General features: G+C 44.8%; 1 protein-coding gene across 2 annotated transcripts in view; it reads left to right on the forward strand.

Annotated features, from left to right (window-relative positions):
* The window catches only part of RECQL5 (RecQ like helicase 5), a 769,601-nt gene that overhangs the window by 93,931 nt on the left and 651,041 nt on the right, over positions 1–24,629 (forward strand). For both annotated transcript variants that reach the window (XM_086930748.1, XM_086930749.1), the window contains one exon: positions 12,312–12,433. In XM_086930748.1, coding sequence (XP_086786874.1) covers positions 12,312–12,433 — 122 coding nt within the window. The remainder of the gene's footprint in view (positions 1–12,311; positions 12,434–24,629) is intronic.

Here is a 24,629-nt window from a genome sequence, read left to right on the forward strand (position 1 = left end):
GAGGTTACTGGGGTCCATATAATGTACATAATTCCAGTTTATTCGATTCGATAAAAGGCAAGCTATCCCCCCACTGGCATGTCCTTTCTTATTAAAAGTGGCACTACCTTCCAATACAAAATAATCTTTCCCTGCTTGAACTTTATCGGGGCACCATGTCTCCTGGAGGCATATTATATTTGCTTCCAGGGACATAAGGAATGCCATTTTTTCCGGACTGTTTTTTAGTCCAGCTGCATTCCAGGATATTATAGATAACTTTTTGCTAAAGATGCGAATCAGGCGATTGTTTATTTAGGGATTTTTCTGCAAGAACTCTAGGAAGCCAATTCCATTGAACATTATCATCTCCGGTATCTAGTTGACGAGATAACAAAGGCGGATTAGCAAAGGACACTAAACGAAAGTCCTTAGACTTGCATATTTTTAACTCTGTAAGCTCACCTACATTATTTATACTACCTGTTGCTGCTTGCAACAGAGAAAAAGGAGACTTCTGACAAATTTGGGATTTAAGGACATTATTTTGTCTAGTATGCCCTAACACCGGGATTACATCTATCCCTCTGCTCTGTAAATCTTCTGAGCGCTGCAGGATTAGATTAGCTACTAGCTTAGAGTGAAACTTCACCCTAGTTATCATCCCCACATCTGATTTTAATATTTGTACCCTGTCTAAATCGGCTGATTGTATTAATTTCAAGTTAGCCGATTCTTGAAAATATTTAAGCAAGAGGGATCTATTCAAAATGCATTCAACATCAAAAAGGGGAGAAAATTCTACCCACACGGTGTCAATGCTTTTCTCCTTAATCTCTATTGACGGGACACCTTGTGCAACTACTCCCGCAAAGGATGTTGCTAGGGGATTAAGGATTGGAACTACATGGCCGGGAGGATTATGCTCCTGTCCCAAAGATATAGAATTTCTTGTCCCAATTATATCCCTATTAATAGTAGCTGGTTGGAAGAGGGTATTTGTATCAATTGTTATAGGTGGGGGGGAGACGAAATTACTAGTACTGGGGTAGCCGCAGGTGGAGGAACGATATTTTCCTCCATGTTCTTATTTTCGGGGTTATCATTTTCAGCTACCACCCGAGTTTGATGTACCTCATTATATATAGGGGAGTTAAGATGTTTTCTAAAAAGGATTTTCCTCCGCCTATTTTTTTCTATCCGTCTTATTAATTTCCTCTTATTCTTTCCATTCTTTTTTAGTTTCTCTAACTTCCCATTATTACTATTCTCTTCCAGCGCAGCATCCACCTCTCTATCTCCTTCTCCCTGTTGCCTCTTAAAAATTGGGAAAAGATCATTCCCGGTTTTAGGGTGGAGTTCCCCACAGGATTTTAGTTCTAAATCATTACCTGTTGGGCAATTTAAAATAGAGGGTGGCTGAATAGCACTTATATTTGCTTCCTCATTTACTATTTTTGGATCATCATTGACTATAGGTAACTGATCTTTTATTACTACCTCGTCTTGTACTAAGGAGGACTGCTCCTTTAGGACTGCATCCTTCTCGCTTCGAGTGCCCAATAAAACTTTCAAGATTTGGGTCACTGTATCTAGTACACAGTCGGAGCCCCCCACAAATTTTTCCAGTAATTGTAAAATGGACCTCTAATAAAAGAGAGAGGGACCCCAAAACCAAAGGGATAGGGTACCACAATTGACGTTAGTCAGAAAGAAATTCCCTTTGGGTAAAATAGCAACAGTACAAAAGTACTCACAAGCATACAGACAACAATTTACAGAGAAGCAATGTAGATAAATAGGATGCAACCACTATATGTGAAAACACTCTCAAAACATTTCAAATTATAAAAACAATTTATTAAAGATACATTACATTAAATAAAAACAGACATTTGGGAAACATATAAAGACGGTGTAATAATCAATAAAAACAACAACATTCAATTAAAAAGGAGTGTGCAAGAGATAAGGATAGAAACCATTCATAGAAAAACAAATTTGGTTTCCCCCTAAGTGTATATTCCTAGATTCACTCCTTAGGCGTCGACGCGTTTCGGCGGTGTAAGCATATTAATCCGCCTTCATCAGGACAGTAGGACAATACAGTTTCCCAAATAGATTCTGCAATTATAATAAAACCAATTTTAGGCTTACCAAGTTCATGACATATGGTAATCAGAAAATCACAATCTTTAAAAAACCTTAATGTTACTAAATCATTGTACCAACATATTTACATTGCTTCCAAGACACAATACATTAAGCAACTTATCAGAATACATAGCATACATAGTTAGACAACAACACAATACATTATACATTGAGCAACCTATCAGAATACATAGCATACATAGTTAGACAACAACAACTCAAGATTTCCAATTTTTCTACAACAACCTTAAGAGTGCTGATATATACATATTCTGGCCTGATGTAGAGTTCAGGAACATTTGGCTTTTTTTAAAGGATGCAGGTATCCCCAGATTACATAGTAGTAGAGGTGGCACTAGATAGAGAGCATTGGTACATCACCTACCTCAGACGTATGATAGGTATGACCGATATTGCAAGGGGTATTCCGCCTCCTATGCGTCAAACCAAGGAATTCGTCCAGCGAATTCTTTTAGATATGCGTTCAAATATGCATTCAGGTACCTATTTATAAAGAGATAATTTACAGGGTAATGCTGGGTAGCCATTTTCGAGGCTGCGTTACAGAGTTCACATAGGACTATGACTTATGTCTGTCTTTTCCTGCATCGCTCTGTTTTATGCGCTTCGGGCTTTATGTTATGCGCTTCTGTTTTTATGCGCTGTGCCTGTTTATTTCTTGCATACGAAACTGCTCATAAGGTCATTTATATTCAATTCAACATTACGTGAGAAAAATTAATTATCAACGAGCTAGTCTCAAGTCTTTTTGTTTAGCCAGTATTCATATATATGGTAAATTCGTACATTTAAGCCGGAGAATTATTTCAGGTACTTACTATTTAGTGTTGAAAGGCGTAAATACGTCTTTAAAGGTAGTGTGCTTCTCCAGTTAGATGACTGGACACTGCAAGAAATTTATATACATAAATGAGCTACCCACGTCTGACCGGTTTTTACAAGTATTAGGAACGCGGGCTTGTATAAGCGAGATACTCACGATTGATTAAAAGTGCTAGTACATGAGCACGCAGTAGTGAAGATTTACACTTTACACTTCAGTCCTGCTCGAGCGCAATTAAAATACAGCGTGGGTTCCGGGGTTTGTACAAAGATACCCGCTGTGCGAGGAGAGTCCTCTCTCTAGTCCCTATATAATTAGACAAGAAAGAAGGGTCAAATGCCGTTTTAGAAACGTGCTTCTTTCTAAAAAAACGCTGTTGCCATATAGCGTGGCCCCTACTAGCGGTCTGCCTACCTTAATCTTCGGATCGTCGGACGTCCTGCGTGCTCCTCTCCGTGTCACCGGCTAGCAACATTTGGAGGAAACACACGGATATAAATACCCAGCATAACGCGGGTGTTTGTTGATGACGGGGGCGGGAAAAAGATAGAACGGGAAAAAAGACTACCCGTTATTAATGATCGCGGAAACCGCGTTCAGTTCAAACTGATTTCATTTACAATATTCAAAATGTTCAAACTGCTCTATATGTAATAAATGGTTGGTATTTAGCTTTATATTTATATTCACAGAGCCTTTTGGTTACACGTTAAACGATATCAAAATTAATAGAACGTGAGAAAAGACCGTGAAATAGCGTTAAGTGAGCATCTCAAATTGTATAAATGCATTTACTCTTTTTGGCCACATAATTTTTGCATTAGATTGGCGATTTACTTTTCTAATTTGTGTCCGCTAGACAAATTCTAGGATTAATAGTTTTATCTTTAGGTTTGTCCGCTCGAAGGTTATAAAGATAGTTGTAAAAATGAAGATATACTGGAGATCTGGTAGTTTAATTATTATGGGCAAGGAGGTTACATATATAGACGGATCACTTTTTCATATTGGGGAGCATATATGTTTATATACTTGTGCTCCAAGCTTACTAACAGGAATACAACGGAGCCGAAGGTATCCTATATTGCTCCAATGATCTTTTCCCATTCTTCTCTTGAATTAAGCCCTCTCCTCACAGTGTCTAAAAAGGAGATGTACCACTGCTCTCTCTCTTTTCTCCTAGCAACCATATTTCCACCTCGTTTGCCAATTTTTATTTTTTCCAATACGAGCCAGCCAAAATCTGAATCTTTATGGCCCTTTTCAGTAAAATGAGCTACAATTGGGGCAGTGATTTTTTTCGTTCTTACTGCTGACCTGTGTTCCTGGAGTCTGGTTCGTACCTCTCTCCCGGTTTCTCCAACATAGGATAAGCCGCAAGGGCACTGCAATAAATAGATAACATTTCTGCTTCTACAGTTATTGTGAGTCTTACATGTTATTTTTTTCCGAATTACAGACAACATCTGATCCCACAATACACTGGTTGCACATGTTACAACTTCCACATTTTGTAGTACCAATAACCTGTGTTCCATCAATGGTTCTTTGTTTTTCAACAGATTCATCTTTGTAAGTGTGGACCAATAAATCACGAAGGTTGTTATTCTTTTTAAATGCGAATAGCGGCTTTTCAAGTTTTACATCTTCTTCGTGATTCAGGATATGCCAATGCCTATTTACGATGTTTTTGATTTGGTTACTCATATTTGAGAATTTACTCACAAATACAACTTTGTTAAGCGGCTCTTTTTCCTTTGGGATATTGTAGATCAGAGCATCTCGGTCGAAAAACCGTGCCCTTTTCATAGAGTTTGACAACAGTTTTTTAGGGTAACCCCTATCTTTCAGTTTAAGCTTTAGAGTTTCAGCGTGTTTGTAATAGTCGTTTAAGTCAGAACAGTTTCTCCGAAGGCGGAGAAACTGACTGAAGGGAATACTTTCCCTTTGGGACTTAGGATGGAAACTGGAAAACTCTAGTAATGTATTCTTTGCCATTGGCTTGGTATATAATTCAACTGCCAAGGCACCATCGTTGTTTTTTATGCATATATCCAGGAATTCGACCCTGGTGGTACTGAAAGATGATGTAAATTTTAGGTTGGGATCTCCTAGATTGATCCACAGGAGAAATTCTTCCAAGAGTTCAATTGGCCCATCCCAAATAAAAAAGATGTCGTCAATGTAGCGGTACCAGCCCGCTACATTTTCGAAAAAAGGGGCCAATTCATTGTGGATGTGTATTTCTTCGAACCTGCCTACATAAAGGCAGGCCAGACTAGGGGCACAGGTAGCCCCCATGCTGGTACCTTTGAGTTGTTTGAAGTAATCATTTTTGAAAAGGAAGATGTTGTTGGTGAGGATGAGCCTCACACAGTCCACTATAAAATCTTTGTTAGCCCCACCAAGGTCTTGTTCGGACAGAATATCATCGATCACTTCTGTGGTTGCCTCCTGGGGGATATTCGTGTAAAGAGACTCAATGTCTAGAGTAACCAGACACTGAGTCTCCTCACAGAAGGGCTTCCCCTCAATCAATGATATGATGTGCGCAGAGTCTCGCACATATGATTTTAATTTACAGACAATAGGTTTTAGGAAGTGGTCGACATATTTGCTGATTGGTTCCAGTAGTGAATCTATACTACTCACTATTGGGCGCATTGGTGGATTGTGTCTGTCCTTATGGAGTTTGGGCAGTCCATAGATAGCAGGAGTTCTAGGTTCAAGATTATTAAGAAAGCAAAACTCCTCTTCACAAATATACCCGGATTCTTTAGCATCTGTGAGGAGAGCAAGGCATTCACTCGCTACTCTTTTTAAGCTGGTTTCGGTGGTGCGGACATAGTGTTCGTCAACCCTAAGGAGACCCAGCATGCGTCGTTCATAGTCTTCGGTATCAAAGACCACAACACCACCACCTTTATCTGCTGGCTTGATGGTCAAACAGCTATCATTTCTCAGCTGCTTAATGGCTTCTCTTTCACTGACAGAGATGTTGTGATTGTAGCACCGCTTTTCATTACTGAAAAGTTTATGGATGCCACTTTCAACTGCCATTTCGAAAGTTTCAATATTTTTGTTCACCATGCTAAGGGTAGGGGTAAATTTGGATTTAGGTTTTAGACCGGAGATGTTTGTCTTTTCTCTACACTCTCTATCCTCAAAAAATCTTTTTAATCTAATTTTTCTGAAGAATGAACGCAAATCTTTTTCAAATTGGAATTTGTCCAAATTCGTGGATGGGACAAAACTGAAACCTTTACTTAAAATTCCTATTTCTACATCACTCAAAGTTTTTTTCGATAGGTTGATTACTGGTAATTTGGTTGTTTCCAGTATTTCTTGTTCCGGGTGCTTAGATATTCTTGCTGCGGAGGTGCTGGGTTGTAATTCTGTTGGGGGAGACCCTGGTTGTAATTCTGTTGAGGGGGGCCTTGGTTGTAGTTGTGTTGCCCTTGATTCTGATATTGTTGTCTCCCTCGGTTGAACTGCCCTTGGCCTCGATTCCCATTGTAAACCTGTCCCCTCCTCGGGCGTGGTTCTAAAAAAACCCCTTGGTCATATCCATTCCTTCCTGCCTCGTTAAGTTCTTCTTCTTCAGACCCAGAGCATGAAGAATTGGAAAATGTTACTTGCTTGTTACCACCTCTTGAGTAAATTTGTCTATTGGGGGGTCGTTCCCAGCTTCCATAATTTTTAGTTTGGAAGTAATTCTCTTTTAAAAAGGGGTAGGTTTTGTCTTCAGAATACATCTCAATATCTTTTTTTAGTTTGTTTGTTTTTTTGTTTATCAAGTAGGTACTGTAGCCCTCAACATCTCTATTAATGTCAGCCAGCTTTTTCTTGGCCTCCTCGAGAGCAGGGCAGTTTTTAAGTTCATCTTCTAGTTTCTCAATCTCTTCTTTTTCTAGGATGAGTAGGCCCTGCGCTGTTTCGATGATTAAGAGCATCCAGTCTCTACTGCACCTGTTTGAAATAAGAGCCCACGTCTCAAGGAACTTTCTGTTCTCTGTGAATACACCCGGTTCATTGCGAACCTGAAGTCCTATGGGGATAATACCAGATGTTAGGTATTCTACTAAGAAGTCTGCATGGGCTTCCGTTCGGATTAATTTTTTCTTAAGGTTCACAAGCTTCCCCCAGTTTTCTCCTTTGCCTGAGGCTACTGTGATCCTATTCCCGCTTTTAGTGCTTATAATGCGGTGGAGTTGGTCTTCGCTAAAACCGAACGTTTTAATTTTATCCATTAGGGCTAAACGTCCCTAAAGATATAGATATTGTGCTCAGAGGCAAGAAGCAACTCTCCAGTCCGAACGGACTGTTCACAGACACTGTGAGGAGAGGGCTTAATTCAAGAGAAGAATGGGAAAAGATCATTGGAGCAATATAGGATACCTTCGGCTCCGTTGTATTCCTGTTAGTAAGCTTGGAGCACAAGTATATAAACATGTCAATTATATGCTCCCCAATATGAAAAAGTGATCCGTCTATATATGTAACCTCCTTGCCCATAATAATTAAACTACCAGATCTCCAGTATATCTTCATTTTTACAACTATCTTTATAACCTTCGAGCGGACAAACCTAAAGATAAAACTATTAATCCTAGAATTTGTCTAGCGGACACAAATTAGAAAAGTAAATCGCCAATCTAATGCAAAAATTATGTGGCCAAAAAGAGTAAATGCATTTATACAATTTGAGATGCTCACTTAACGCTATTTCACGGTCTTTTCTCACGTTCTATTAATTTTGATATCGTTTAACGTGTAACCAAAAGGCTCTGTGAATATAAATATAAAGCTAAATACCAACCATTTATTACATATAGAGCAGTTTGAACATTTTGAATATTGTAAATGAAATCAGTTTGAACTGAACGCGGTTTCCGCGATCATTAATAACGGGTAGTCTTTTTTCCCGTTCTATCTTTTTCCCGCCCCCGTCATCAACAAACACCCGCGTTATGCTGGGTATTTATATCCGTGTGTTTCCTCCAAATGTTGCTAGCCGGTGACACGGAGAGGAGCACGCAGGACGTCCGACGATCCGAAGATTAAGGTAGGCAGACCGCTAGTAGGGGCCACGCTATATGGCAACAGCGTTTTTTTAGAAAGAAGCACGTTTCTAAAACGGCATTTGACCCTTCTTTCTTGTCTAATTATATAGGGACTAGAGAGAGGACTCTCCTCGCACAGCGGGTATCTTTGTACAAACCCCGGAACCCACGCTGTATTTTAATTGCGCTCGAGCAGGACTGAAGTGTAAAGTGTAAATCTTCACTACTGCGTGCTCATGTACTAGCACTTTTAATCAATCGTGAGTATCTCGCTTATACAAGCCCGCGTTCCTAATACTTGTAAAAACCGGTCAGACGTGGGTAGCTCATTTATGTATATAAATTTCTTGCAGTGTCCAGTCATCTAACTGGAGAAGCACACTACCTTTAAAGACGTATTTACGCCTTTCAACACTAAATAGTAAGTACCTGAAATAATTCTCCGGCTTAAATGTACGAATTTACCATATATATGAATACTGGCTAAACAAAAAGACTTGAGACTAGCTCGTTGATAATTAATTTTTCTCACGTAATGTTGAATTGAATATAAATGACCTTATGAGCAGTTTCGTATGCAAGAAATAAACAGGCACAGCGCATAAAAACAGAAGCGCATAACATAAAGCCCGAAGCGCATAAAACAGAGCGATGCAGGAAAAGACAGACATAAGTCATAGTCCTATGTGAACTCTGTAACGCAGCCTCGAAAATGGCTACCCAGCATTACCCTGTAAATTATCTCTTTATAAATAGGTACCTGAATGCATATTTGAACGCATATCTAAAAGAATTCGCTGGACGAATTCCTTGGTTTGACGCATAGGAGGCGGAATACCCCTTGCAATATCGGTCATACCTATCATACGTCTGAGGTAGGTGATGTACCAATGCTCTCTATCTAGTGCCACCTCTACTACTATGTAATCTGGGGATACCTGCATCCTTTAAAAAAAGCCAAATGTTCCTGAACTCTACATCAGGCCAGAATATGTATATATCAGCACTCTTAAGGTTGTTGTAGAAAAATTGGAAATCTTGAGTTGTTGTTGTCTAACTATGTATGCTATGTATTCTGATAGGTTGCTCAATGTATAATGTATTGTGTTGTTGTTGTCTAACTATGTATGCTATGTATTCTGATAAGTTGCTTAATGTATTGTGTCTTGGAAGCAATGTAAATATGTTGGTACAATGATTTAGTAACATTAAGGTTTTTTAAAGATTGTGATTTTCTGATTACCATATGTCATGAACTTGGTAAGCCTAAAATTGGTTTTATTATAATTGCAGAATCTATTTGGGAAACTGTATTGTCCTACTGTCCTGATGAAGGCGGATTAATATGCTTACACCGCCGAAACGCGTCGACGCCTAAGGAGTGAATCTAGGAATATACACTTAGGGGGAAACCAAATTTGTTTTTCTATGAATGGTTTCTATCCTTATCTCTTGCACACTCCTTTTTAATTGAATGTTGTTGTTTTTATTGATTATTACACCGTCTTTATATGTTTCCCAAATTTCTGTTTTTATTTAATGTAATGTATCTTTAATAAATTGTTTTTATAATTTGAAATGTTTTGAGAGTGTTTTCACATATAATGGTTGCATCCTATTTATCTACATTGCTTCTCTGTAAATTGTTGTCTGTATGCTTGTGATTACTTTTGTACTGTTGCTATTTTACCCAAAGGGAATTTCTTTCTGACTAACGTCAATTGTAAAATGGACGACAGTAAGTGTTCTAATATGTGGAGAGAATCAGAGATAGGTTTATCTATCCCCTGGTGTTGTAGTGCATTTATCCCAGTCAAATTTAGGTTGGGGCTTATAGAGAAATTTGTGTGTGAGGACTTGGAAGGGGTGCTACTGTAGAGCTGTAAGCCAGCATGGGTTGATGTTACAGGTGTTTTTAAATCTATTTCGTCTTTGACCAAGTCAGTCTCTATGTATCTTTGACATAGATCCTTATCTAGGACCATGGGAGACAAGCCGTTGTTGAAAGAATCTCTTACTAGTGATGTATTTACTGTGTGATCGACATCATCATGTGGAATTTTCCCTTTGTACAAATTATCTTGTTCTATGTCTTTCCTTGTTTTTATAATTACTTCTGGGGCTAATTCAATGTTATTTTTCATTGTGGAAAATAAAGGAGGTGAGAAACCGCACTCAGATAGTATAGGTACTACACTTGTTGCGGCTGAATTGTTATCCACAATTACCTTTCTATCTACAGGCATCTCTCCCAATCTATTGGGTAACAATTCTAAATGAATAGCTCCAGAATCCTTAATATCCTCCGACTTGTTGTCTACTACTGTAACTTTATTCTTACCCCTTTCCCAAAGATTAAAAAGCTGACAAGTGCTTTTCAAATGAGTAGCCTGGCTAATCTTATTGCGTAGAGGGTTCGATCTGGTTTTTGAGCAAGATCTTCCTACTAATATTCTCCCAGACCTTAATTTTTTTGTCGTCATCTCAATCAGTAGGAGTGGTGAAGTATATGATAGAAAGTACTATTCATAAACTGAAATACTTGACAATTTTTCTCGAAAGTATATAATTGAAAAACGAAACCAGAGCTAACAAACTGTATCACACAACCTATATAATAATCTCAAACATTCTAATACTTTTCTCGAAAAGAGCATGGGAGTCACCAAGCGGGTAATCTGGCCAAACAGTATGTGATGAGTAAAATGTTAGAGGACTGGCCTAGCCTGGCCTTCTCGTGCCTCAGAGGGCCCGCCCTTGTCCCGGGCTTCTCCGCGCGCTCCCGCGCTGCGGGGGTACAGTCGTTATTATATGCCTAAGAGGAAGTGGGCGTGTCCAACAGGGAGAGCGTCACCAGGTGTTTGCAGTCAGGTGATTAGCAGGGACTCTTGGGAGATGTAGTCCTGCTACCTGTGCGCTCGCAGCTCTGTCCTTAAGAAACCCTCGGTTCTGCTCCAACTCCCACAAACAGCATGACACCGCGTAGCATGACACCGCGTAGCGGGACCCGCGAAGCGGGTCCGGCAAGGAGCTGCGGTTTACAGTGCTGAGAGCGGCAAGATGATTCAGGAGACGCAGACCGGGTTCAACAGCGTCAGAGTGTCACATACAGGAAACAGCAGCCAGGAAAAGCAATCCACGATAGATCTGTGTCCAAGAGCTTTTGATAAGAGGAAGTGGGTGTGTCCAACAGGGAGAGCGTCACCAGGTGTTTGCAGTCAGGTGATTAGCAGGGACTCTTGGGAGATGTAGTCCTGCTACCTGTGCGCTCGCAGCCCTGTCCTTAAGAAACCCTCGGTTCTGCTCCAACTCCCACAAACAGCACGACACCGCGTAGCGGGACCCGCGAAGCGGGTCCGGCAAGGAGCTGCGGTTTACAGTGCTGAGAGCGGCAAGATGATTCAGGAGACGCAGACCGGGTTCAACAGCGTCAGAGTGTCACATCCAGGAAACAGCAGCCAGGAAAAGCATATATATATATATCACACACACCACATAGCTAGGTAGTGAAAAATCCAGATTTGTACTTTTGCACTAACCCAAAAAAAGTGAACGTTCAGGGGAGGATAGCTTCAATTGATGTACTAACTCGCATACTTTAGCTGCCCAATTTTCAGGTTTGTGAATTTTTGAGAAGATTTGGAGTGTCCTGGGAATTTGGTTGTTTGATATGAGATGCTGTTCCAGGATGCTTATTGGCAGAAACGCTGTTTTGTTTGCTGTTTTATGCAAGTTGATTGGGGGATCACTGTTTTTTTTTCTGATAAAATGTGTCGGGAATCTAAGTTAAGAATTCAATTACTGTCAATATTTTTACTGTGAAATTTGCCTAAGATGTGTAACTGATCCAGTGGATCAATGTTAAGTTTGCATTTGGTCCCATAAACATAATAACTGCAGTGCTTTTTATATATAGAGTGAATGCCATGTTTTTGCCATTTCTAAACACTTGCAAATTAAGTTACTCCTTACCTATAGTTGATTCTGCCCATGGACAGATGACCTCCAGAATGTTGCTTTTGTTAGCAGCGAACATTTGGCCCTCCAAGCCATCCTCGTGGCTAATGACAGACCCTTGATTAAGTGATTGAGGCATGGAACATTAGGGGAGTGGGTGAAAACATTACATGGGCTCCAGCCTCTTTTCATATGGCCAGATAAGATAGCCAGATTAGACCATAAAGAAATATCCTCCGTCTTACCCATAGTTGTGGTATGTTGAATGTGTCCTGAGTTATGATGTTCTGACCATTCCTTTTCTATTTTTGCAGGTCAAAAAGACGTCTTTGTGTGCATGCCCACAGGCGCTGGGAAGTCCCTGTGTTACCAGCTTCCTGCCGTCTTATCAGTCGGTATCACCATTGTCATTTCCCCCCTGATTGCCCTGATTCAGGTAAGGTAATTTAGGTCTCTCAAGTGTCCAGTCCTGTTTGTGTAGCGCCGTTGGACTCCCCCAGCATTTTGCTGTATGTCTCTTTGCCAACAGTAAAGCTCTCAATGTGAATCTATGCACTCCTTATGGGATCTGTTTCACTAAATCCAGTAGGTATACCAGCGGTGTGAGCTACAAGCAGAACTCCGTCATATCTATCATCATGTCTACCACCTCTACCCAGGAGCCTGTATGTCAGGACAACCCCATGCAGATGGAAACAGTCTGTGTGGTCATGGAAGCACATCGATGTGAACAGGAAGGCTCAATTTTGGCCCTCTGGGCAGGCGTGAAATATAAGCGATGCAGATATTTGAAATGTATGTGCTTGTGGTACATTGCAATTAGTTTAATTTTCATGCAGCAGTATGTTCACTGGGAATGGTAATGTCAATTCCTGAGTCTCTGCTCACGCAGCTGTGGATCTGTCAAGGCTGTTGGTACGCATTGTTTTTTTTTTTTTAAAAAACCTTTATTGTGCAAGTAGAAGCATACAAATACGGGCCTACAACCAATCAGGCCGGCCACGACACATTATAAGCGCACAAAGTCAGCATTGGAATTCCCCAGCAGTTTCTCAGCAGTATATAAACAAGCAATCAACATTAAGAGGCCGAGTATAACCGCTAGGAGCAGGATTAAAGAAGGATAATTTTATAATATAATAGGAAGTATAGCAGGAGCAGTAGCAACTTTTGACATCTGAAGTCCTATGGCGGGCAGCTGGTAAAGCATCAATACAAAGGAGCAGTGAGAAGCGGAAGTAATAGCAGCAATTGGCAAAAGTCAACATAGAATCGCCCCGTTTCAAATCAGTTCCCACCGCTGCCCACCATCCACCCGTCACCACCTGAATGTGTGCTGCTACAATTCAAAGGAATCAGAACAGCAACGCTAAGATAGCCATCCACTATACTAACCCAAATAAAGGGAAAAAGAGGGGGGAAGGGCAGAAAAAGGAATATTAAAAACAGGAAAGAAAGAAAGAACGCAGCGCCGCTATACGCGTCCCATGGCGAATAAAGTACACAGAACTAGAGACCCACGATCGGGGTCGAGGCGAGTAAGACATGAAATATGTGCTATCATTATCATGGACGTTGAAGTCATACCCCACACTGCCGGCTAACACTCCATGGAGGAAGCGCGCAGACACAGCGTACGGATAAAGGGATACAAAAGAGCCATAGAACTAAGAAAGAACGGACAATATAAAGACCCCATCCCTCCCACACCACCCTGCACCCCTGCAGAAGGCTACGGCCTACCCCCCCAGCAGCATGCCTGTCGCCCTAAGTGGAACCCGAAATATAGAAGAATCAGAAAGTGAGAAAAGAACACAACAGACAAAAAGAGAAAGGAAGGGGGAAAGAAAACCAGTGGGAGAGGAGATCTGCAATCGAACATTCAGCTCCTACCCCCCGCCTTAACACTGCTGAAACCCACATCGAAACGAGATCAGCACAACCTCAAATATCAGGAACATGAAGAGGAATCGGTCATATTGTTACAGCTGCGAGCAGTCCTCATCTCCATACAATAATTAGCAGTCCGCCGAGGCAATTCTGTCTCACCCCTGTCCTCTCCTGGTCATAACTTTAGTACACAATAAAACAGGATACAGCAAGCAGTTCGGCATGGAGTGTACACAGGATCGAAACAAGGCAGGCCAAGGGTGCAAAACAGGGGATCCCAGTCTCGAGCAGCAATACAAACAATGGCGGCAGAAGACCAAATTGTCAAAGAGCAACATCAGGAGCAGCAAACAGTCTGGGTGCGGTCCCGCTGCCCAAGGGGGCGAGGTATCCCCCGCGGGGCGGCCACGGGACCACACCAAAGCAGTTCGAGTCAAACAGCCGCCGAGCTCCCCAGCTAGACTAACCTGGACGGGCCCCGACATGGGGCCCTCACCCATGTCCGCCACAATCAAAACTTCCTGGAGGTTCGGGGTCGCAGACATATGGTCTCCCAGATGAGCGGCGGCATCACTCTCTGCAACAGCCGGGGGAGGCAAAGCAGCACACTTCTTCAGTCGGGCCGCATTCATGGGGGACGGCCCAACAGGCATGGTGGCAGAACCGCTATCTTGCACAGCTGCGTCAAAGGCCATGGCCGCACGCCAAGAACATAGGGCAGCGAGGACATCGCCAATCGTGGGCTCACTCCCACAAGCTTCAGCCATCGTGCATTTCGACAGACCAGACTCGCCGCCCCAAACAGGTCCGAGACCCAGGGCCCTGCAGCAGGGACGCTCCGCTCCTCAACCCTTGGACCGGGCCGTCGAATAAGGCCCACCGGAGTTCCGTCGAGCCCCGATAATGGCAATCTTGGTGCAGAAAGATGGGCCGCCAAAAAACAAGGGGTCGCCGGCGCCACCGTCTCACGGGCGCCGCCCGCCGATTTCGGGCGAAGGGCTTCAAGATGGCCGGACAGGACAACAAAGGGGGGACAAGCCTCATGTACGGTCTACCCCCGTCCGAGGCGGGCCGCGCCCCGCAACAGAGCCCCCGGGCCACCAGACCGGGCCTGGTCAGTCGCCACCGGCACAACCGCACAATGGCCTCTTCAGCCGACCCCTCTCCTCCACCTGGGGCCGGTGTCGATGCCCCGCTCCGGCCGAGCGTCACAGGGGAGTACCCGGCCCGCACGCCGCGGAGGCTCCGGAGCAAACAAGAGCACAACTCCAGATCCGCAGCACCCCGGAGCCCCCAGGTCAGACGGTAAGTCGAGCAGCGTTTCACCTTCCCATATTCCGCCAAATGTGTCTCCTCGGGGCAGAATGAAGTACAGGATATGCGTTTCAGGCAGGAGGTTGACGGAGCCGAGCTACAATGCGGCCATCTCGGTCGCGAGCTTGGCTCCTCCCCCCTGGTACGCATTGTTAGGATGATTTTATAGAGTCGGGATACCCATTTTGTGGTTTTGGTAGAACATATAATCCAAAGACAATGGGGGGAAAGTCTGGAGGTTTGTCAGCAACCCAGGCAACGTGCCTGGACAGCATGTCACACCCTCAGGTAGAAGAAATTATCTAACGGAAGGGGAGTATCTTCACCGGTCAGTTGCTCCAATGTCGCAACGTTATATTAAGGGTTGAAGGTTACCTAGTTCTCTCATCTCCTATTTCGTCAAAACGTGCTGTACCAGTCTGTTGATCAGTGGATGGTAGCAGTAGGTTATTTAGGATGGGTATGGCCAGCAATTATACGCTAGGGTGGCACAGTCGTCTGTCTAGTCTTTTCGAGGCCCATCAGGTCATCCCAGTGGTCTTCAGCATGAGTGTATCTCAGGGGAGGCCCATCAGGAGGAGTGTTTGAAGGGGTGGGCTGCTGGCTTCTTGACGCTCTAGTCACAAGTAAGGGAGTCTGTCGTCCAGATGATACCAGTTCCTTACATAATGACACTGTGCCACTAGGTAATAGAGCCCCAGGTCCAGGACGTCTTGGCCCTCCTTCTGATATGGCAATTTCAGAGTGCACCAGCTAATGCGGCATTGCTTACCTGCCCATATCAATTTTGTCAGGGTTCTACAGAGTGTATTGAAAAAGGTACATGAGAGTGAGATGGGGATGTTGGCAAAGAGAAAGAGAAGGGCAACTTGATCCAGAACTCCTATGCTACTAGCCGCTCAAGCGCAGGGCCGTTTCTTTCTAGGACTTTTGTTGGACAATCGTCTGTTTGCCTCTTTGCAGAATTGCACCCAAATATTTAACTGTGTTGTAAACCCAACGAATGAGATATTCAAGAGAAGCCTATAATGTGCAGTCTGAGAGGGAAAATGTCAATTTCTCCCAATTTATAGTTGGGCCAGAATGAAGGCCAAACTGTATGATCTCACAGATTATGGCAGAGATGGGACATGGGGTCGCCCATGAACAAGATATCGTCTGCATACATAGACCGTAGGAGGGTCTGTGCGTGAAAGACCATGCATATGTGTGTCGTGTTCCTGCAACCGGCTGGCCAAGGGGTTCATAGCCAACACAAACAGCAGAGGTGATATGGGACACCCCTGTTTGGTATAGGGTCGGTCTCAGGGCCATTAACCAGGATACAAACAGTCTGACTTCTGAAAAGTACGTTAAGTTTTATGAAGCCTATTGAGGTGCCCACCTTCGTCAGAATCTGAAACAGGAAAGGCCACTGCGAGTCAAACGTTGTTTCTGTGTCTAAAAAGGCCTCCGCTGTAGGTACCTGTGAGGTAATCTGATCAAGCACTGCAAAAACAGTGCGCAGGTTGATGGACGTGGACGATTGCTTTAGGATAGTGGAGGCTGATGGATCAGGGTAGCTTGCTAAGTTGATGTTGCTTGGAAGAGACTTTTATAATGGTAAATATAGTGATAAGTATCACTTGTTTTTGTATAGTGCTGCACTTGTATTTCCAAGCACTGTAAATAATGGATAATACTGTTGCCAAATAAAATGGGGCTCTGTATACCAATTTAGGAAGGATGGATGGGTCTTCTGGGATTTGAAATCGTGACATGTAGATCACAGCAGCAAATGTCAACTTAGTGAGTATTCCTACCAGCTTTTGGGTTGCTGTAGCCTATATGAACTAGGTGAGCCTGTATAGCTTAATAGGGGCCATTTTGGCGGTACAGCTAGCTGTAATCAGGTGGATTAGAGTATGTAAGAGGGCGGTAGTTGATTCTACAATTTGGAGAAAGTTTGTTACCTGGTATAGATTGGTGGTGTTGGACCGGTCAGCCCTAGAATGGTCCTCCCCCCAACCTTTTTGCCTCTCCTCCATTTTCCTGCTGAACTTATTTTTGTTGGCCTTAGGACTCTGGGCACTTTACCACTGCTAACCTGTGTCAAATTGCTTATTTTCTCTCCCTAAAACATGTTAGATTGTCTTATAGCCACTTGCCATCTTCCATTTACTTATTAGTCTCTAGTAAAGTGGCATTACATGTACATGGGACCTGTAAATTAAATTCTACTAGTGGGCCTGCAGCACTGGTTGTGCCATCAACTTAAGTTCACCTTTAAATATGTCCCTGACCTGCCATTGCAGAGCCTGTATTTGCAGTTTAAAACGGTTTTGACCTGGTAAAATAAACTTTGTGCCCGGCCCAAACCTTTTTTATTACATACTTTTTACCCCTAAGGTAGGCCCTGGACAGCCCCAAGGGCAGGGTGCAGTGTATTTAAAAAAAAAGTTGATAACACAAAGAGGGGAGCAGGAAGCTAATAAAAGGTCCAACACCCTTGCTCCCAAGAGCAAATATGGAAATATTGATAGGGTAACTGTTCCTGTAAGAGTGTATCTCAGGGTGGAAAATGGTACGTGAGGGAATCCTCCTATTTAGGAAGTAGTGCCCTCACACACCTGTAAGGGTGTTCTGCTTCATCACCGGGATTTTGCTCCTCGTGTGGTTGGCGCTGCAATACCACAAAGGTCCGTTGAGAGGGTTCTTTGCCGGAAATCGTTAAATCAAATAGCCGTGATGGTAAGTGCGTGTGTGTGGGATAGGTGAAATGGTGAGTTAGAAATACCTAAGGAGTACCAAAAAATTTATTTATTTTGGTGTCCCCTTGGTAGGGATAAACGCAATGATTAGGTGTTCCCGAGTGGGCCATCTGCTGGCAGGATAGAGGGCAGAGCTGAGCAAAGCCCCACTTACACTGTAATAGCCTGTGCACTGCCTTCACACAAAAGGCCCAACAACCCTGCATTGCCACTTCAGCCAGCTTGGAGCCAGGGCGGGGGAGACCGGAAATTCCATGCACTTCAAAGCTACTGTCTAGAAGCTTCTTCCACCTTCCAGAGCCAGGGCACCACTGTATAAAAGAAGGACCTCCGACACCAAGTCTTCAGTTCACTTCTGTACCTTTGTATAGTCTGGCAGGAAGAAGGACTGATGTGCTGCTACAAGGACTGAGACACTGCTGCTGTAAAGGAACTGCTGCCCTGCTGTACTGGCCTACTACCCCATTGCCTGGGAAGAAGAACTAGACCTGCAACTTCATCTTGAACTCAGAACACCAGAGTTACTCCAAGGGCTAGTCTGCTGACTGCCTCATCGACAAAAAAGGCCCCCCAACCAGCATTTCAGGTCCTGGACTCTTGGTATGTCTCACAATCTCCTGAAATAAACCTTTTGGGCTCTTCGCCACTGCGAACGGGCCCTTTGGCACCAGGACCGTGCCATTTGCCCCAGGACCATGCCGCTAGCACCGAGATACTGCGCAAGCCGCTGCCAGCCCATCTCTTCTCACAACAATCATCAATCGCCCTTCTTGGATCGTCACCGTGAAGCTCCAGCCCACCCGTTCTCGGCACCCATCCTGCTCTTCGTGCCATGCCGACCATCGCCCGCGATGCTGTCCTTGCGACCCTCTCCAACGCAAATGGGACTCTTTGCAAAAAACTTGAAAAGGTAAATGTTCAGCTGGACTAATCTGGGACTGTTTCAAACCAGCTCTCCATCGCAGTCGGCCTAAACTTTTGACTTTGACCCAGTCCAGCAGGACCAGATAGCCACTGTTGGCGCTTTATGCTTTTAGGTGCTATTTTACAGTTTATTCTTTAAAAATTCATAACTCTGATTCTACTGATGAGTTTTGTTGTTTTGGTCTTGTATTATTTATTAAATTAAGCTTGATTTTTCTAACCTGGTGTGAGATCTTTTGTGTGGTGTTTTCACAGTTTTACAGTTGGAGGTGTTGTGTAGTTACTAAAAATACATAGGATCTGTGTGTTTAGACATCATAAACGAAGGGACTGGTTTCTAGACTGATTCCGGACTCCCCTAAAGGATATGTTATCCTTTAGACCTGCTGGCTCACAGTGCCACCATACGCGCCCTAACCTTACCAAGGAGCGAATGGTTTCTGGCAACTATCGAAAATGACAACCCTTGATCCTTCATGGATCTTGGAAACAGTATGTCACGGGGTCACAGGATCCCCCGTAGTATCCCCTGTGACTGATGTGCAGTCTCCTTCACAGGACTGGACGGGCCCTTTAAGGAAGAAACGGACTTACCTGAACTGACGCCTGCCTCGGTGACATCGGAGTTTGTCGGCCTATCCCTGTCGACTCAGTCAAAGAAAAAGGCGGACCCGGAAGAACCAGAGGAGGCAGCCGGGAGCAGTAGCGGAGAGAGGCAGAGAAGCCGAACGGAGTGGAGAACCATCGAAGACGCGGAGGGAGTTCCCGACAGTGAAGAGGAGCCGAGACTACCGTCAGGAGAAAAGCCAGGAGGGCACCGACAAAACGCTTCGCCCAGCCACGCTCCAGAAGATGCGTGGCTAAGCAAGGTACGGAGCAGACTCTGGGATCTCTTGTCTTTTAAGGGGGGGCCGGGTAACTGAAAGGGGAGGGCGAATTACCGTGTTGCCAACAAACGCTCCCACTATTCTTTGAGCATCGTCACTCCATACCTTGGGGTGAATCTCGCTGCTTCTCACGAATGTGTTCTTTGTTATGCACACTGGTGTTGGTGATTCCCACAAAGGTTACCCTCACTCCCTACCCCATAACACTTGTAGTATTAGAGCAGTGATCTAAATACTACCTCTCCTTTGTTTTTTTCTCGGGGTAAATATGGTGACGAGAAACCCAGACTCCGAAGGACCAGGAACAAACAAGGACGGCGGGACTCCGTCAGACCCACTTGGCCAAGAGTGACTCTGTTGTCTTAAAAACTTTCAACCCCTTTCGAAAGCAAATAAAACTTTTGGTGTACCACTCAAGTTGTTATTGGCTCCTTCCCTCCTTGTTAGCCCTCGCGGGTTACACAGTACAGTGCTTTTCTCTTAGTCAATCGTACAGTCTCCGAAAGATACCCAGAATAAACAATGGGGACAATTTCAATAAGCATTTATTGAACCATTGTCATTCTAATATAAAAAGTGTGCTGCGACAATCATTCGACAGAAGCAAATGTAAAAGATTACAAGCATCAACAGAGTAAATAAAAGGTAGAATTCTACCATGGTGCTAAAACAGTGGTTATATGCAGACATATTAACATGACATTAATCAAGTGTACTCCCACGATGTAACCCTACCTAAGTGTACCTAGCATATATATGGGTGTAATGCCAAGAATCCCCTAGGAAGGAGCCGACCCCATTCCCTGATGGGAGAGAACGAAGGACCCCGGTTTAGTCTCGAGTTGGACACCCTGATTGAGCTTCTGCATGCAGGGACCTGTGTGTCTTGTGTCAGCATGGAAGCTTCACCTCTGTCTATCTAGTGAAGGTGTGGTTCTTTTATACCAAAAATATAGCCTCGGGTTACTAACACAATCAATATGCGGAGTACAATTATGTAAATGAGCCTATATCAATACCTGCAACTATGCAAAGTGGTTCTTTCGCCCTAGGATGAAGATGCCCATGACTTTTATATAGAGTATGTTAATCCTGTTATGTACATCATATGCCGGGGACATTTCTAAGAATCCTCATGGATAAAAAAGTAGGCTAATGTCAAGGGAACCGATAGACATTTATTCAGCACTTAACTGGGTAAAAGGTCAGTGCTATAACGGCTATGCAGCAAATGTAGGTGAAAGGTTGTGTAGCTACTTAGGCCTAGATTGGGTTACATAACAGAAGTGTTGCACAGATACTTTACATGTTGCCTCTAAGTTAAGTCTGACTGCTGTGTGCCAAGCTACCACTGGATTGTACACAGGTTAATTTGGGGTTTGCTTGTGTCTTACCCTATGATTGGGGTTGCTGCTTGACCACGGCTTACACCCTAGTCAACCAGTAACTCAATTTCTAACACGTGGTGGCTAGTATTTAATCTTAACTCTGAGGAGGCTGGGATGCGATTTAGATCAGAGGAGGCTGATGCTGCGTAGCTTTGAGTAGGCTAAGTTAGTTCCTATACATCTGAGAGGAGGTTGGTATGTTGCTGTTGCTTGGAGGGCGCTGGAGGGTCAAAGTCAATGTAGTTAAGAGAAGGCTGGGAACTCTGCTATAATCAACAGGAGCCATGGCATCCCACCTGTAGGATCTGCGTGACTATAGAGGCTTCCCTCCATTACTTTTTTTTCACATTCTTAGTGTCCTAAGACATGGCACTTGGTGTCCTGGTGTCTTTTACATGATACGTTTAGTTGCTTAATGGTAGTGTGTACTTAATAAAGAACCTCGCTCAAATATTCATAGGGTCATGGTTACAAATCAGCCATTCTGTATTGTGGCACTAGTCTGTATAAACCATGACTTCTGGACTCTTCACCTAAGCTCTCAGTTCTGATTGGACATTGTTAGAACTTGGATTTCTGGTTGGCTAAGGCTTACGCCAAAGCCAGGCAGAAACCACCATTCTAGTCAGGGCAAGGGAGTCACACGCCAAGATAACCCCTGCTCACCCCCTTGGTAGCTTGGCACGAGCAGACCGGCTTATCCCAGAGACAATGTGTAAAGCATTGGCGCACGCATACAACAGCAACAACATCCTAGGCACACCACAAAAGGAACTCCACACAAGGTTATATAAAAATAACTTTTGTATTGTCAAAATACATCAGATAGTAATAACACAATATACATTGGATTATTAACACCAGGACAGGGCCACGTGGGCCACTGTCAGAATCGGCACTTAGTAGAACTAGCACTTAGAATAACTGTCACACCAAATATCAATTCTAGATCACAACCAGTAACCACTGGTAACAGGTAGGTACACACTACGCAATACTAATATCCATAGGCATAGATCACGCATGGACATATAGCCTCTCTAGTATAAACTATACTAGACAAAACAACCTCCTAAACATGAAAACACAGTTAGAGGTATCACAGGCATAATGGCATTGCACGTTACGCCTAACTCAAATTTAGGCCTAACCAGTAAAATTACAGTACGCAATCTCCTCACTAGTCTAAACACATTAGACCCTACCCCTTAAGCATAACTCACATTTAGGGGCGTAAATCATTGTTTCACTATCTTACTAACACAAACCTCCACAGGAAAAACCATCTCTAGCGGTATCAATACAGGGTGCGTAAAACACACTAAATGCATTACATTTCCTAGCACCACATCACTCTAGCCCATAAATGACATTAGGCAATTACCATCATAAACATAGTAAAATCACATTGCGCAAAAATCACATTAGGGCCTTCGCCCTACCCACATACCAGCCCCCTGGCCAACTGGCCATCTCAAGAAGGGGCTCAAATGCCCTGTGTCCAGAATGTCAGGGCGTGCTGCCAATGCAGCGCCAGTCAGGGGTGCGCCACCGGCGCAAACCTAAACGTTGCAGCTGCCCACTAATTGCTGGGCAGCTGGGGACAACAACATTGCCTAAACGTTGCAGCTGGCACTAAGTGCTGCGCAGCTGTGGAAGGCCTGGCACCTCTGTGCCATCTCCGTCCCTCACAGGGACTCTCTCTCCCTTGGCGCCTAAACGGTGCAGCTGCCCACTAATTGCTGGGCAGCTGGGAATCCACAAAGCTGCGACAGGGCCCTCACTGGCCCTAGGAGCAAAGTCTGCGCCACAGGCTCTCACTAGCCCTTTAAACAAAATTGCGCCAAACGGAGCCACCTGGCTCTGGAAATACAAACTGTGGCACAGGGTTGGAGCCATGGGGCTCTGAACCACTCATGGGGGGGGGGGGGGAGCTACCTAGCTCCTTGAATAAGAATGCTCCCATCGTTGGAGTCCCGCTCGGGGGACTCTTACTAACTGAGGCCCCCAGCACTGCCGAAACTGCACCCCACTCACCGGGACCTGGAGGCGGGGGCTCTTCTTGGGCACTGCTTTCTCTGCGGCGGTAGCGCTTTGCGGGGCTCTCTCACCACATGAGAGCCCCGCCTTCACAATGCGCTTGGCCCGCTTCACCCGGTCCATCTCGGGACTGGGGCTTTTTCCAATGGAGCCCGCAAGGCTCCGGGTCTGTCTGCGGCCACTCGGGGAGGCGGGGTGGGCTCCGAGCCTCCCCACGCAACACCCGCTTCCGGCCGCGCGACCGGACAGGCGGGGACACAGGCTTCTCCTCCGCGCTGGCGGCCCCAAGGCTCCCCACAGCTCACGGACGCCCCGGGCTGTGGGAGGACTCGTCTTCTTCTCTGGGGCTCGAGAAGGCGGGGTGGGCTCCCGACCTCCTCCATTGAGGCCACAACTTCCAGCCGCACTTCCTGGTGCCGGTGTCACTTCCGTCCAGCGGCCCCGCCCACAACCAGGTGGGCCGCGGACTGCGGCGGCAATTGGGCGGCAAATGAGGGGTGGGCACCCTCGGTAGGCAAGTAAAATGTAGAAGCGAGGTTGGCACTCGCTAAGGTGCCCATGACAAAAGGGGTAGCACCCTTAATTAAAAAATCGGGGTGGCACCTGCTCAATTAGGGCACCAAAAGACACGGGCAAAAGGCAGGGTAGGCTCCTGCGATTAAAAGAATTAAATAAGCGGGGCAGGAGTCACGGGGGAATACCTCCCCGGGGTATTCCCTTCGAAAGGGGCCTCTAGGCAAAGGAGCACAGCGCTCCTAGGCGCCAGAGGTGCATAGAAACCCCAGCCCAAAGGGAAAGAACAGCGCAGGAACAGTCCTAGGGCCAGAAATAGTCTTCCAGTCCCCCAGGCAAGGCAGAGGGGTCCCCAAGAAGTCCATCGGCAGTATAGGGGCTGGGGAGGGCCCAGGGAGGCATGCCTTCCCCTGGGCCCCAGCAGCAGCACACCCCTGGCAGATTCAAGTAGGAGAACAAGAACATTTTACAAGAGGTCACAGCCTCTTTTTATACACAAAAATCCCTTTGTCTAGCAGGGTGTAGGCAATGTAAGAACCAGCTACAACTGGTTATGGGGAACTCCCTTTCACTGGCCAGGCTAGGGACATCAGACGCACCAAAGGGGGTGGAGCCAGCATTGTGGAGGGAAAACCCAGCCCTATTCAGGTCCCAGGTGTACCCCTCCCTCACATCAGCATGCTAATCTCTCCATTCACCACCGAGGCAGACCCATCCTGACTCCTGGAGCCAGGCTCACCAGCCAGCTCCAGCCGATCACACGCCAGACACAAATTACACAAACATGCCAACTTCTAGAAGTGGCACTTCCACACTAGACTCAATCATGCCGCATGCATCATCGCGCAGCATTCAATCTCACGAGTTCGCACATACCAAACTCGACCCTGCACTCCCCACACATCAGGAACTACCATGGTTACACA

This window comes from Lissotriton vulgaris, chromosome 7 (assembly GCF_964263255.1).
Source record: "Lissotriton vulgaris chromosome 7, aLisVul1.2, whole genome shotgun sequence".
NCBI classification, from domain to species: Eukaryota; Metazoa; Chordata; class Amphibia; order Caudata; family Salamandridae; genus Lissotriton; species Lissotriton vulgaris.